The sequence below is a fragment of the Dasypus novemcinctus genome, chromosome 5 (genome assembly GCF_030445035.2).
Source record: "Dasypus novemcinctus isolate mDasNov1 chromosome 5, mDasNov1.1.hap2, whole genome shotgun sequence".
Taxonomy (NCBI): Eukaryota; Metazoa; Chordata; class Mammalia; order Cingulata; family Dasypodidae; genus Dasypus; species Dasypus novemcinctus.
In genome coordinates, this window is record NC_080677.1 from 139,534,917 (window position 1) to 139,551,414 (window position 16,498).

Below are 16,498 nucleotides of genomic sequence, written 5' to 3' on the forward strand. Positions count from 1 at the left end.
CCAAAATCTGTTGTAACTGATGTGGGGTACAGGATGCCAGGTGGAAGCACACTAGAAAGATACTCTGAGAGGGCTGATAATGATGACCAGGTAGCAGGTCATGGGATTTTCATGTTGGTTTTTTTTTTTAAACTTTTTTTTTTTTGTACATGATTGTCTTGCTTCATCTAGCTCAAGGAGAGATTTGTATCAGTAGTTCTTAACTGGTGGCAGATTTGCCTCCTGTGGGACATCTGACAGTGCCTGGGGACATTTTTGGTTGTCGTAACTGTAGGGTTGCTTCTGGCATCTAGAGGGTGGGTAGAGGCCAGGAGGGATACTTTAAACATCTTATAGTGTACAGAACAGCTCCCACAACAGGAATTGATAGGCCCCAAATGAGTATAGTAACTAGGTTGAGACAACTAATCTGTAGATTGCAGAAGGAAGGGATATACCTATCTTTTACCTTTTCAGCTCAGTAAATGTTACATTAAATGAAATACTTTTTGAATATCTTTGAGACACTTTGAGACCCTGGAAAAGCCTCTTTATCTCTGTGTGCTTGGGTTTCTCCTTCTATACTTTAAGGATGATAGTTCTTTTAAGAGTATTGTGCTTCACTGAATTTTTTTTATCAGGTAGGCAATAACATTGTAAGAATAGAATCCTCCCTGTTCACCACAGTGCCTCCTCCCCATGGAACTCAATATTTTTTCATTTCAAAAGGGATGTGGCAGTTTAAGATTATTTTATGAATCCCCAAAAGAGAAAAATTATGTTTGTAAACTAATCTAGTACTATGGGTGTGATATCCTTTGTTTGCATTAAATTTAGCTGAGGTGGGTAAGTGGATGTGGCTCAAATGATAGGGCTTCTGCCTACCACGTGGGAGGACCTGGGTTCAATCCCTGGGACTCATGGTAAAAAAGAAAAACAAAGCATGCTTGCACAGCGAGCCAGTGCCCACACAAGTGAGTCACGCAGCAAGATGATAATGTAGCAAAGGAGAGATGAAGGGGAGAGTCAAGGTGGAGTACAACAGAAACCAAGAACTGAGGTGGCGCAGGTGACAGGGAACCTCTCTCCACATCAGAGATCCCCAGGATCGAATCGCAGTGAATCCTAAAGGAGGAAAAATAAGAAGAGAAGACAAAAAGAGAAATAGATACCGAAGATCACACAGTGAATGGACATAGCAAAAACAGCAGGGTGGGGGGAGGGAGAGGGGAAAATAAATAAAGATCTGTTGGAAGAATGATGACCCTTAAAAAAAGTTTATCTGAGGGCTCTTCGATTAGATTCCTTGATAAAGATCACTTTAGGGCAGAGGTTCAACTTTATTCCGTAAGGCGAGTCTCAGGTTGAGTCCCTGACTCCTTGCTGGGTCTGATAGAAACTGACTCATAGGGACAGACAGACATATAGGAAGAGAGAACTTTGTCATTTTTTATCCTGCCATGTAACAGAATGGAGAAGGCTCAAACAGCTGAGGCCCCAGGGAGAGAGGAGCTATTTGCCTGATAGCTTATAGCTGAAATTGGGAAGAGTGGAACAGTCAAGACTGATGTAGGAAGCCCTAAGAGACAAGCCCTATGCCAGCTCGCAGCTTAATTTGGGAAGAAAGCGGAGCAGCTGAGCCTGAGAGAGGAAGATCGGAGGGGAAGGAGGGACCAGGCAGAGAACCCTTGCCATCTTCCTTCAGCACATTGTAGCTGACTTTGGTGAGAAAGCACCTCTTTTAGTGCCTTGAGTTGGACTTTTAACAACCTTGGAACTGTTAAGTTTTTACCCCAAATTAAATACCTTTTATAAAGGCCAACAGAATTTTGGTGCTTTGCATTGGCAGCCATTTGGCAGACTAATACAAGGGCAAAGTGTGGCCTGTAAATACTCTTTTTTCCAAATTTACTCTTCTAGTTCCTAAACATTTTGAGGGGGTCTGCAGGGTAAATTTACTACTTCTTAGCTTTCTTTGTGTAGACCTAGTATTCTGCTTTACACCTGACAAAATTCTAATGCTGTTATCTCTGTTCTCACTTTTTGTTCTTGTATTTTTAAAAAATCAATTTTATTGAAACATTCATAAACCATACAGTTCATCTAAAGTGTACAATCAGTGGCATTTGGTATAATCACGGTATACTTGTAATTTTAAGAAAAATCTCATAGGGTTATTTCAGGAAGAGGGGAAGTAAGTGCCTATATTGAGTTCACTGTTTTGATTGTGAATCTTGTATTTTTATCTAAAAAGAAGTTGAACTTTAATGTATGACTTGAGCTTGACGCCCTCTTTTCACTGTTAGGATGAGGTAGGCTGAGGGAAGATAGAGTTATTCAAGCTGTTGGGGTTCACAGCTGTGATGTCAACTTGCAGTGTATTGCAGTATTGTGTATGTGCCAGGATGAGGGGATTTCCAGATTAACAAGGTTTAAATATACTTGAAGGCCTGTAAGATGGGAGTAAGAAGATTGTCCGAAGGTTATATTAGAGCTGACTTACACTTAACTACTATCCCTTTGTCAGTCACAGAGAAGACTATTTTAAATACTACTTTGACAGTGATCCTCTTCCAATATTAGTGCTCCTTGAGATATTAGCTAATGGTATGAAAGCATGATTGGCTAGCATGTATGAGTATTGTTGGCTTCATTATTAAAATTTTATTTTTTGTCTTAATGTAAATAGTGGTACACCTATATAACTTATAAATAAAGTTAAAAAAATTTTTTTAAAGATTTATTTCTCTCTCCTTTCCCCCCATTGTCTGCTCTCTGTGTCCATTCGCTGTGTGTTCTTCTGCATCCGCTTGTATTGTCAGGTGGCACTGGAAAACTGCATCTCTTTTTTGTTGAGTCATCTTGCTGTGTTAGCTCTCTTGTGTGTGGCGCCACTCCTGGGCAGGCTGCACTTTTTTCCACATGGGGTGGCTCTCCTTGTGGGGCACAATCCTTGTGTGCGACAGCACTGTGCGTGGGCCAGCTTACCACATGGGTCAGGAGGCCCTGGGTATCGAACCGTGGACCCTCCATATGGTAGGTGGATGCTCTAACATTTGGGCCATGTCCGCTTTCCATAAATAAACTTTTAATGTATGGAGGCATGGTGTACCCTTAATTTTCATACTGATGTGGTTTAGATACCACAGATTTATATGTTGATAGGCTTCTAAAATCCTAAGATTGAAGGTCATTAAATTTCTTAAAGGAGATAGTTATTTTTGGTTCATGAGGATTTGTTTAATTCTTCGTGGCTCTACTAAAGAGATTGTTTTTTTGGCTTGCTTAGTTCTACTATTTTTTTTCCAAATCAACAGATGGGTTTTATTGCATCTTTAAAATATTGCAAATAGATGTATCTAATTTCCATAGCTGGATAACTCTTCAGTCTTATTCATCAGCCTGCTGAGCTATTCCTTTTTCAGAGACACAGATACCATCCAAAAAGTTTCTGATAACCTTGATTTTAACTGTTGTATCTTGCTGAATCAAAGCATCTGATTTTGATACAAGTTCAATGTCATTTTCTTCAAGCATTAACTCATTTTTCTGGCCTTGAGATACTGAGCAAGTAACACCTAGCCTCCTCTGAACCCTGCAGATATATTTTTCATCCAAGAAACTCCAGATTTCTACAAGAGACCCACTCTCCGCTAATAACGGCATTGATGGGGAAGTGAACATACCTAGACCTCATCTTGTAATGGAAGCCCAGTGATCATGTTTTGTACATTACTACGGATAGTGCCAACTGCAGCTAGTTCCCTTCTATTTCCTCACCCTTTGTCAACCCATAGCCTCTTATTTTTCTTTCCAAGGAGACTGGGTTCTATGTTGTTGTGATTGAAGTTCCTTTGCGGGCTTTCTCTGGGTCCCTTCACAATGACTGAGTCAGTGTGATATGGACATTTTCTGAAATGTCTGGACAGCCTGATTGCTGAGAATGACCTTCATTCTCTCAGTAGATGGGGATAAGAAAGGAGACCTGTGTTACATTTGTTAGAAATTGAATAAATTGACAAACCACTTTTCCTGAGAAACATTTTTCTTAATTGAAAGAATATAAAGTATTGGTTTTCTATAGCTTTTTAAATGTAATAGTAGTAGGACCCCTTACTGGAAAATGAGAGAAGTTCCACAACTGCTATTAGAAATGTTAATTATGGGAAACGGACTTGGCCCAGTGGTTAGGGCGTCTGTCTACCACATGGGAGGTCCGCTGTTCAAACCCCAGGCCTCCTTGACCCATGTGGAGCTGGCCCATGTGCAGTGTTGATGCGCGCAAGGAGTGCCCTGCCATGCAGGGGTGTCCCCCGTGTAGGGGAGCCCCACGCGCAAGAAGTGCGCCCCGTAAGAAGAGCCGCCCAGCGCGAAAGAAAGTGCAGCCTGCCCAGGAATGGCGCTGCCCACACTTCCTGTGCAGCTGACGACAACAAAAGCGGACAAAGAAACCAGACGCAGCAAATAGACACAGAGAACAGACAACTGGGGGGTGGGGGTGGGGGGAATTAAATAAATAAATAAATAAACCTTTAAAAAAAAAAGAAATGTTAATTATGTAGTTAAAGTATATCTTTCCACTCGTCATTCCAATTCTTTTCAAGCCTGAGTTGGAATATGTATGTATGTTTGTTTGTTTATTAAAAGGATGCTTTAGAACAGTGGTGTTTCTGCTTTAGAACTTTGTGATGATGAAAATACACTGTATCTGTGCTGTCCAAGACAGTAGGTACTAGCTATTAAGGATTTGAAATGTGGCTAGTGTGACCGAGGGATAAATCTTTAATTTTAATGCAGTTTAATGAATTTAAATTTAAATAGCTACACCTGGCTAGTGGATTTTGTATTGGACAGCTTAGTTTTAGGTATTTTGGCTGAGTGTAGTTGGAATTCTCGTGGGCTCTTATTTAGAATCATATCTTTCATTTGAGTAATGGATCTCCCTGCCATCCAATCATTATTTTCCCTTCCTTTAGAATTCCAGCTACCTTGTAGTTGTAAGTGGTGTTTTTAAACTCTTTATGTCACATCACTGGTCCTTTTGTGTGTTCTAAATTTATTCTTGAATTGGACCCTGTACTCTCTAATCCTCCTTCTCACAAGCTTCATTCTAAAGTTCTGTTGTACTGACTTCTTGCTCCTACATGAGCTATGTGCTTTCATAATTTTGTCTGTGCATACACAATTTTATCTGACACATATTCATTTCTCTTCCTGTCTTCTTGTTTTTCAGTTCTTCAGTAAAATGTCAGTATACTCTTGAGCTTTCCTTGCTTCATTATATCTTTTCCCTCTCCCCAACAGTCCATATATATATGTCTTATATAATTGTATATGATTAATTTGCTTACAAGTCTGTCTTCCACCAAACTTGGTGACTTGTTTTATTATTTACAAAGCTAGCATAGAGCTTATTATAAGTAGTAAATTTGTACAATTAAATTCAGTCAGAATTGCATTATTGTTTTCACTTAGAGTGAATGCTTGGATGACAGAATTGGTATCAAAAAGGTTTTGATATGAAATAATGGGCCAACATAAGCAAGGTGAAATTTAATAGGGCAAGCTAAGAACCTCACTTTTATCTTGAAATTCTCAGTTGCACAAAGAGGATAGTGGAAAGCCAAGACAGTGGCAGCATGTTTAAATTAATTGTTGATCATCATATCATAGTATACTTCATAGGAGAGTTAACATTATCTTAGCACTGCACTGATGATTGAGTTTAAAAAGAGAAGTATGGCAGTCTTGTTCTCTATTTATGATGGTGGAACTGGATCAATCCATACATTAAAGCTCAACTTATTTTTAGATAGAATTACAAGATTTACAATTAAATAGTGAACTCAATACAGGCATTTACTTCTCCTCTTCCTGAAATAACCCTATATGATTTTTCTTAAAAATGCAAGCACAGGGAAGTGGATGTAGCTCAAGCGATTGAGTTCCCGCTTACTACATGGGTGGTTCCTGGTTTGGTTCCCAGTGAATAAAACAGTGGGCTGGCGTAATGGGCAAGTGCAGCGAACTGATGCAGCAAGAGTCGGGAGGAAAAATGTAATGAAAGACAATAAAGCAGGGAGTGAAGGTGCAAGAGATTAGGCTCTTCCCTCCCAGATTTCCTGGGTTTGTCTCCTGGTGCCCCCTAAAGAAACAAGGAAAACGAACAGACACAGCAAGTGCAAAACATTGAGGGGGTGGGGTTAAATAAATAATAAAATCTTAAAAACAAAACAAAATGCAAGGGCAGTCTGTGATTATACCAAAGCCATTGATTGTACACTTTTAATTTCTTTCTTTCTCTTCCCTTCCCTGCTCCCCCCCCCCTGCCCCAGTTGTCTGTTCTCTGTGTCCATTTGCTGCGTGTTCTTCTTTGTCCTCTTCTGTTGTTGTCAGCGGCACGGAAATCTGTGTTTCTTTTTGTTGTGTCATCTTGTTGTGTCAGCTTTCTGTGTGTGCAGCGCCATTCCTGGGCAGGCTGCACTTCCTTTCGTGCTGGGCGGCTCTCCTTACGGGGCGCACTCCCTTGCGCATGGGGCTCCCCTACGAGGGGGACACCCCTACGTGGCACGGCACTCCTTGCGCACATCAGCACTGCACGTGGGCCAGCTGCACACGGGTCAAGGAGGCCTGGGGTTTGAACCGCGGACCTCCCATGTGGTGTATGGATGCCCTATCCACTGGGCCAAGTCTGCTTCCTTAATTGTACACTTCAGATGAATTGTATGGTTTGTGAGTATGTTTCAATAAAATTAGATTTATCAAAGAAAGATATGAGTTTTCCTGTGTATGCGTCACCTAGCTTTCCTTAATATAACATCGTATGTAACCATGATACATTTTTCAAAATTAAGAAATTAAAGTTGGTACATTACTAAACTACAGACTTTGTTCACGTTTTATCAGTTTTTCCACTAATGTCCTTTTTCTATTCCAGAAACAAACCCAGGAACCCACTTTGCATTTAGTTGTTTATTCTTGCAGTCTCCTCCAGTCTGTTAGTTTCTTTCTTTGTTTTTCATGACCATGACTATAATTTTTGATAGCTTTTTTACTTTCTTGCTTGACAACATGTCCGAGACTCATCTTGTACATTTCTTGCCCTTATGTAGCATTGGCCAGTATAGTAAATCTTCATTTCATTAATCTGCAGTTGACCTGACAATATCCTTTATATTAATAGCTAGCTTTGTCCAATGTGGAACCATATATTGTATCTGTTATAATAGTATCTACATATTTGTAAGTTTATGTTGGCTGTCAAGAGTGTGTCAAACGTGTGATTAAGAGACTACTATGGTAGTTTTAGGTAGGAGATGGTGGTGCCATTGAAAATAATGAAAGGTAAGTGGATTTGAGATACTGAGAAGGTAGATCAGGCAGGACTTTGTGGATTAATTTGATATAGTGTTTGTGGGGGGAGTGGTGATATTAGTTAGGGTGAAAGTTCTCAGAATGAAGTACTTTGGAAGCTTTAGGTAAAATTTATCAAAGAGAGACCAGGCATAGGGGGTGATTGGAGGATCAAGAGTTAAACTTTGGGGAAATGGACTTGGCCCAGTGGTTAGAGCCTCCGTCTACCACATGGGAGGTCCGCGGTTCAAACCCGGGACCTCCTTGACCCATGTGGAGCCGGCCCATGTGCAGTGCTGATGCGTGCAAGGAGTGCCCTTCCACGCAGGGGTGTCCCCCGCGTAGGGGAGCCCCACGCGCAAGGAGTGCGCCCCGCAAGGAGAGCCACCCAGCGCGAAAGAAAGTGCAGCCTGCCCAGGAATGGCGCCGCCCACACTTCCCTTGCCGATGATGACAACAGAAGCTGACATGATGACAACAGAAGCTGACGAAGAAACAAGACGCAGCAAATAGACACAGAACAGACAACCGGAGGAGGGGGGAGAATTAAATAAATAAATAAATCTTAAAAAAAAAAAGAGTTACACTTTGGTCATGTTGTATTTGGGATGCGTCAAGTAGTCATCTCTTTATCTGTCCCTGAAGCTCCAGAGAGGCCTTGGATTGGAGCTTAAATTTGGGAACTATTACTAAATAGATGGTATTTAAATAATGGGAAAAGATGAAAACAGTGAGTGTAGGATGAGAAGAGGACTGGGCCTTGAGCCCTTAGATTCACTGTCATTTATTTTCAGGGCTGATGAAGGAAGAGAAGCTGGCAGTTAGAAGGAAAACCAAGAGCTAGAGAAAGGCGAAGTGAGTTTTGGATTTCTGGAAAGTTAGACAAGATGAGGACTGAAAAATAGCTGCTGGACGGAGATCTTTATTATTAATTATTATTTTTAAGATTTATTTATTTCGCCCCACCCCCTTGTTGTTTGAACTTGCTGTGTGCTGTGTCTTTGGGAGGCACTGGGAACTGAACCCAGGACCTCCGATGTGGGAGGGAATTGCCCAGTTGTTTGAGCCACCTCTGTTCCCTGCTTTGTTGGGTCCATCACTATGGTTTTTCTTTTTGTCTCTCTAATTACGTCATCTTGTTGTGTCAGCTTGCTGCACTTGCCCATCATGCCAGCTTGCTGTTTTCTTTAGGAGGCACTGGGAGACAAACCACAGACCTCCCATGTGGTAGGCAGGAGCTCAGTTGCTTGAGCCACATTCACTTCCTGGAGGTTTTTATTATTGATATTAAGTAAGAACAAGTTTCAGGTTGTGGGCTGGAAGCTGAAGGAGGACTTAGGGGGTGGGACGGGATCAAAGTGAGAAAGTAGAGGCCGTAAGCATAAACATTTATTGCAGAAGGTGAGGCAAAGGTTGAAATTTTTGGCTCTTTATCCAGATAATTGCTCTCATTTATTACATTTTCATTTTCCTTAGAATAATCTATGTTAAAAAAGAAAACTTCATTGAATAAGAAATAAGCAGATGATATTTGATTGTTGCTTTTGTACCAACTGTTAATCGATATCATACATACAATACCTTAGTTAACCCCAATGATTATCCTATAGCATAGATAGATTTTTCAGATGATTTTTATTTTTGGAGGGTGATTAAGTACTCAATCACAGCATTCACCCAGCTGGCATGTTTGGCCTCCCTGAGTCAAAGTACATGTTCTTAACCTCTCTGTTAAATTGCTTTACATTATCTTGCCATGATGCCATAATCACTTCCACAGCACAGATACTTGAATGACTATATAAGACAAACTATTTGACTTGGCAAGAGAACATGTTTTGAATTGATAGGGAAAGATGTCTGAGGAATGTCATCTGATACATTGGATGATCTTTAACTATATACAGCTCAGAAGCAATGCACATGCTTGGAATTGGAAGATTAGTTCTGAAATTTTTGACCTTGTTCTGTTAAGAGTTCATTAGCATATTTTAATTTTTCTGTGTTCAGTATTTGCGGCGACTTCTGTTATTGCTGCTAGGTGTTGCAGTTGGCTTTACTAACAATGCCCTTTCAGATCTTTAGCAGCAACAATAACTGGAGCTCAAGAGTGAAAGTAACCTTGTATTTTTAATTTAGCCCTTTGAACTAGAGCTGATTTTTCCATTTGGCTACTTTTGCTATTTTTTGATTGATGGTCAGTTTTGTTTTAGTTCCTCAAAGGTTGCTATTGTCTTTGGTTGTGAGAATTGACTCCCTCTTCTGTTGGTAGTCATTCTGGAATTGAAGTTGCTTACTGCTCTAACAAATCCAATTAGTGTGCTCTTTATATTGCTGTGTCATTGTGACTACCAGTAAGAAAACTTTGTAATTGGGCATTCACTTGAATATTTTGTAACTAATTGAATTTTTAAAAAATTTCCTTAGCATTTTATGTTGAACATGAGTTGAAAAACTGTACGGTGAACAACCACATATATCCATAGGCATAGGCTGCTCTTAATTACATGTTATCTTTGCTTTGTTATTTATCTGTCAAAGCTAATTAGTTTGTAATGTTAAATTGGAAGAAGAAAGTGGTAACCATATAGTTTATTTTCCTGATAGGTAATTTTTAAAAATTCTGGGAATAAATGTAAACATACAAATGTATATTTTTGATATTATAAAATGCCAAGTCTTTTTCTGTTCATTTTCTGACTTCTTAAACCTTCCATAACCTTTTCTAATCTGTTTAAGGTTATATGTTCCTTTTTAAATTTCAATTTAGTAACTCCTTCAAATTGACACGTGTAGTTTGTTGTTTAATTCTTAAGTATATCCTACTTTCCTTTAGGATTCCTTTTTCCTACATGCTATTTTTAAAAAAGATTTATTTCTCCCCACTCCCCGTTGTCTGCTCTTTGTGTCCATTTGTTATGTGTTCTTCTGTGTCTGCTGGAACTGGTTCTTGGACCTTCTGGATTGGGAGCGAGGAGATCATTCTCTTGTGCCACCTCAGCTCCCTGATCTGCTGCGTCTCTTATTATCTCTCCTCTGTGTCTATTTTTGTTGCATTATCTTGCTGTGCCAGCTCTTCACATGGGCCAGCACGCCTGTGCAGGGCAGCACTTCTGTGTGGGCCAGCTCACCACATGGGCCAGCACCTTCACCAGGAGGCCCTGGGTATCGAACCTCCTCCTATATGGTAGACGGGAGCCCAATTGCTTGAGCCACATCTGCTTTCCTCCATTGTTTTTATAAGCATTCCAAAAGATATATGCATAAGTATTCTTGACTATATGTGTATAAGATTGATAAGAATGTGTATTTTCTAATTAATAGTTGTAGGGGCCCTATTTCATATCCTTACACAAATTCGTTAAATGTGCTCAAATCATACAGGCTTACTTTATGTGTGCTTAGCAGTATGATTGTGGGTGTAGTAACCTTTTTGTCTTGTAATTCAGTTTTTGCTTTAGATGTTTTTGAGACTGTGTCAGATTCAGAAGTCCATATTTTATCATTTTGAAGTAATTTTCCTGAGAATGCTTGTTGTATTCAAGTCTGTTTTTCCTAAGAGTATATTGCTTCACAAGCTTTCTTAATATTTGTCTAGTGTATCTTTTCTATCCATTAGTTTGAATTTTTTTGTTCCTGTTGGAAACAGTGTAGTTAAAAAATATAACTTTGAGACTGTATTTACATTTACTGCATTTATTGAAGTGTTAGGATTAAATGAGGTAATATTTTTAGAGCTTTTAAGGAATTGTGTCTGGCTGCTATATAAATGTTACAAAATATATATATTTATATATATTTAAACATTTAAAATATTTATATATATATATTTTAACATTTTATTTTATGCTTTTCCATAATCCCCTAACTTCCCTGCTCCTCCCGTGCAGGTTACATTTTGTTTTATGTTAGTGTTTATCCTTAAAAAAAATTTTTTTCAGGAAGTAACAGGGAGTGAACCCAGGACCTTGTACATGGGAAGCAGGCATTTAACCACTGAGCAACATCCGATCCCCTAAGAGAGTTGTTTTTTTCATTTGTTTTTAGGAGGGATTGGGGGTTGAACAAGGAGCTTGTATGTGGGAAGTGGGTGCTCTACCACTTGTGCGACATCTGCTCCCCTAGCCTTAAATTTTTTTAAAAAATTTATTTATTTATTTCTCTCCCCTTCCCCCCCACCCCCACCCCGGTTGTCTCTTCTCTTTGTCTGTTTGCTGCGTCGTCTTTGTCTGCTTTTGTTGTTGTCAGTGGCACGGGAATCTGTGTTTCTTTTAGTGGCGTCATCTTGTGTCAGCTCTCTGTGTGTGTGGCGCCATCCCTGGGCAGGCTGCACTTTCTTTCGTGCTGGGTGGCTCTCCTTACAGGGCACACTCCTTGTGTGTGGGGCTCCCCCACGTGGGGACACCCCTGCATGGTGCGGCACTCCTTGCGTGCATCAGCACTGCGTGTGGGCCAGCTCCACACAGGTCAAGGAGGCCCGGGGTTTGAACTGCGGACCTCCCATGTGGTAGACGGACGCCCTGACCACTGGGCCACGTCCGCCGCCACCTTAAATTTTTAGCATGTATACTATAGTTCTGTTTCTTGCCTTCAAAATACTATAGGGACCTTAGACTGTTTGACCCTGTTCTTTGTTTAAATCTATAGAACATTGATCTTGTTTTATAGCCTTCCCAAGTCGATTATCATTTATCAGATTTTTTATAAAATCACTTTTTTTTTTTTAAGGTACCGGGAGCCGGGGATTGAACCCTGGACCTTGTATGGGGGAAACTGGTACTCAACCACTGAGCCACATTGGCTTCCCTGAGTTGGATTTTTCGTTTGTTTTACTTGTTGTTTGTTTGATATTGTTTTCAGGAGGTACTGGAAACTGAAACTGGTACCTCCCATGTGAGAGGTGGGTGCTCAACCACTTGAGCCACCTCCATTCCCCTAAATCACTTTTTAAAAAAATAGTGGTAACTAGGTTTACCTATCTGTTTAACAATGTTTTGTTGACCAGTGCTGTGTGTATTCTAGTTCTTTTTTCCTGAAGTACCTTCATTAGTAGTTCTTTTGGGAAGCGGACTTGGCCCAGTGGTTAGGGCGTCCGTCTACCACATGGGAGGTCCGCGGTTCAAACCCTGGGCCTCCTTGACCTGTGTGAAGCTGGGCCATGTGCAGTGCTGATGCGCTCAAGGAGTGCCCTGCCACGCAGGGGTGTCCCGGCGTGGGGGAGCCGCACGCGCAAGGAGTGTGCCCTGTAAGGAGAGCCGCCCAGCACGAAAGAAAGTGCAGCCTGCCCGGGAATGGCACCGCACACGTGGAGAGCTGACAGAACAAGATGACCCAACAAAAAGAAACACAGATTCCTGTGCCGCTGACAACAGAAGTGGACAAAGAAGAAGACACAGCAAATATGTTTCTATTTGCTAACGGGGGGAGGGGCAGGGGATAAATAAATCTTAAAAAAAAAAAAGTAGTTCTTTTAATAAAGATTTTAAACCATGTCTTTGTTTATTTTTAAAATACCATTTTGGTCCTTACTCCTGAATGATAATTTATCTTAGTATAGAGTTCCATGTTGATATCCAGGTTGATAACATTTTCTTTTTCTTTTTTAAGATTTTATTTTATTTTTCTTCCCTACCCCATTGTTTGTACTTGCTGTGTCTGTCCATCTTCCTTGTTTCTTTAGGAGGCACTGGGCGCCAAACCCAGGACTTCCAATGTGGGAGAGAGGCACCTAATCGCTTGAGCCACCTCTGGTCTCTGCTTTGTTGAGTCTCTCATCATGTTTTTCCTCCCCATGTCTTTTGTTGCATCATCTTGTTGCATCAGCTTACCGTGCCTGCCTGTCACGTCAACTCACTGTCTTTTTTAGGAGGCACCAGGAACCAAACCAGGGTCCTCCCATGTGGTAGGCAGGACCTCAGTTGCTTGATCCACATCTGCTTCCCTGATAACATTTTTTTCCTGTACTTTTTAAAAAAAAGATTTATTTGTTCCCCCTCCCCCCCCTTTCCCTCTTCCCACCCTTCTGTTTTTGCTGTCTGTGTTGTCTTATCATTTTCTCTCCTTTAGGATTCATTGGGATTCAGTCCTGGAGACCTCTGATGGGGAGAGAGGTTCCCTATCAATTATGCCACCTTAGTTCCTGGTTTCTGCTGTGCTTCACCTTGACTCTCTCCTTGTTGCTCTTTCTCTCTTTTTTTAAAAAGATTTCTCTCCCCTTATCCCCCCTTCCCCCGATGTCTGCTCTTTGTGTCCATTCGCTGTGTGTTCTTCTGTGTCCGCTTGTATTCTTATCAGGCAGCACTGGGGATCTGTGTCTCTTTTTGTTGTGTCCTCTTGCTGCGTCAGCTCCAGTGTGCATGACTCCTGGGCAGACTGCAGTTCTGCTACCTCTTCTTATTTTCCCTCCTCTGTGTCTCTTGTTGTGTCATCTTGACAGGCCAGCTCTCCGCGTTGGCCAGCACTCTTGCACGGGGTGGTGTTCCGTGTGGGCCGGCATGCTGCATGCGCCAGCTTGCCCTCCCTAGGAGGCCCTGGTCATTGAACTCTGAACCTCCTATATGGTAGATGGGAGCCCATTTGGTTAGCCATATCTCATTTCCCAAACCTGTATCTTATGAGAAATGGAGTAACTCATAGTTGTGGCATTATTTAACCTTGATATTGTTAAACCTCAGCAACGTAGTGTATTTGCCTTAAGACTGAGTTATCAGGCATTGGAGTTGGCTCAAGTGATTGAGCACCTCTCTCTCACATGGGAGGTCCTGGGTTCCGTTCCCACTGTCTCCTAAAGAGGGAATGAGCAGACACCTAGAGTACATAGTGCATGGACACGGAGAGCAGATAGTGATTGGAAACAATAATGGGAGGGGGAAATAAAATCTTTCACAATATTAGAATATGCCTTTTGAAAGTATTTGAAAACAGGATTTCTAGGAAGACTACGGATAACTCAGCTTCAGTTTTTGACAAACTGGCTTGTTGTTGCATGGACGAGGCCTGTTCTACATGATTTCTTGATTATTGGTTTAATAAAATGACTTAGCTTGGGACGCGGACTTGTCCCAGTGGATAGGGTGTCCGTCTACCACATGGGAGGTCCGTGGTTCAAACCCCGGGCCTCTTTGACCCGTGTGCAGCTGGACCATGTGCAGTGCTGATGTGCGCAAGGAGTGCTGCGCCACACAGGGGTGTCCCCTGCGTAGGGGAGCCCCACACGCAAGGAGTGCGCCCCATAAGGAGAGCCACCCAGCAGGAAAGAAAGTGCAGCCTGCCCAGGAATGGCGCCGCACACAAGGAGAGCTGACACAAGATGACGCAACAGAAAGAAACAGATTCCCGTGCTACTGACAACAGCAGAAGTGGACAAAAAGAACATGCAGCAAGTGGACACAGAACAGACAACCGAGGCGGGGGGAGGGTGAGGGGAGAGAAATAAATAAATAAATCTTAAAGAAAAAAAAAGACTTAGCCTGTCAAAATTTTGAAAGTAAATAGGTTAGGAAACTTCACATCTTTATACTGCTGCTACCACTTGTCAACTAAAGAACAGCATATGTGTAGTTCTTGCTTGGTTTATGGGAACACAGAGGCACTACAGCCTCTTATTATCAGTGGTAAAAACAGAACTACTGTTCATTGTATTGCCCTGTGAAGTAAGTAACAAGAGAATTAATTTAACCCACTGTAGGTGAAGCAGATCTCTGGTGCTAGTTTTCTACTGAAGGCATAACGTGTAGGAATAGCATGTAGTTAGTACTGACAACAGGAAAATACGGTTTTTGTTTGGTAGATGGAGAATTTGAAACCAGAGGGCCAAATAGGAGTAATAGTTCTGTAAGAAGAAAGAGTAGGAGCAGTATTATAGGAAGGCTTTTTGCTATTTGGAGGGGAATTATGGGAGGGCTTTTTGCTATTTGATAATGAGAGCTACAGAAATTTGGAAGAGTTGTTTTATGTTGTTCCCATTTTAAGTTTGAGGGCAGGGACAGTGTGTTCATCCTTGTAGCTCCAAAGTCTTGCGTAAAACCTGGCACATGGATTACATTGAATGGATGAGGTAACTGAAGATCTCTGAACACTGCCTGTGTCTAAGAAAACAAGATACTCCAAATGAGCTTGTTCAGTGATCAAGTGGGCAGTGAGCCTCAGAGTCACCTGTTAGTTTTATTTAGTTTGGACTATTATTAGGCTATTTCTGAGCTTTATTATTATTATTATTATTATTTAATATCAAGAAGGGGCTTAGAGTATGAGTTTTGGAACCTGTTTCCAGACAAGGTCCCACCCTGACAGATTTGGTGATTAGCTAAAAAAAATTATATCTCATGTGGGCCACTGAGTGCTGAGATATGTTAACACTCCTACTTTTACATGTTCTTCCTTGTTCCCAGCCCCCATTATTAACTGAAACATGGCAGTCTTGTCATTGATCAGAGATTTTTTTAATTACAGGACTTGTTCCAATAATCTGTTAAAACATGGTGGATTACTATGAAGTTCTAGGCGTGCAGAGACATGCCTCACCCGAGGATATTAAAAAGGCGTAAGTAATTTTATTTTTGAAATAATAAATGTGTTCAATTCATTGCTAATTGGCTGGCATACCCTTTTATATTGTCTATTAAAATGGCTTTTAATATATTTTACAGTCTTTGAATACTGCATAATTTAGTTTTAATTTATTAATTTTAGCCAGAGCAATTAACCAATTAATATTTGCATTCTCAAACTTAAGCCTCACCCTTTACTTGTCAGTTAGGAATGAAAAGGTTACTTAGTTACTGTTACTTTGCTTTTGGGAGGATGGATTCTATTTCTCTTTGGGTGAGATCAAAATAATTGCTGACCATATGAAGGAATTACAAAAAAGAACCTTTTTTTTTTTTTTTTTTTTTAAAGATTTATTTATTTATTTTAATTTCCCCCCCTCCCCTGGTTGTCTGTTCTTGGTGTCTATTTGCTGCGTCTTGTTTCTTTGTCCGCTTCTGTTGTCGTCAGCGGCACGGGAAGTGTGGGCGGTGCCATTCCTGGGCAGGCTGCTCTTTCTTTTCACACTGGGCGGCTTTCCTCACGGGCGCACTCCTTGCGCTTGGGGCTCCCCTACGCAGGGGACACCCCTGTGTGGCACGGCACTCCTTGTGCGCATCAGCGCTGCACATGGCCAGCT

The 16,498-nt window shown here is 41.1% G+C and overlaps 1 protein-coding gene across 4 annotated transcripts in view; it reads left to right on the plus strand.

The window, feature by feature from the left end:
• Positions 1–16,498, plus strand: part of DNAJB6 (DnaJ heat shock protein family (Hsp40) member B6) — a 108,559-nt gene that overhangs the window by 10,897 nt on the left and 81,164 nt on the right. For all 4 annotated transcript variants that reach the window (XM_012525193.3, XM_058297613.1, XM_058297615.1 and 1 more), the window contains one exon: positions 15,784–15,874. In XM_012525193.3, the coding sequence (XP_012380647.1) occupies positions 15,810–15,874 (65 nt within the window). In that variant the 5' untranslated portion in view covers positions 15,784–15,809. The remainder of the gene's footprint in view (positions 1–15,783; positions 15,875–16,498) is intronic.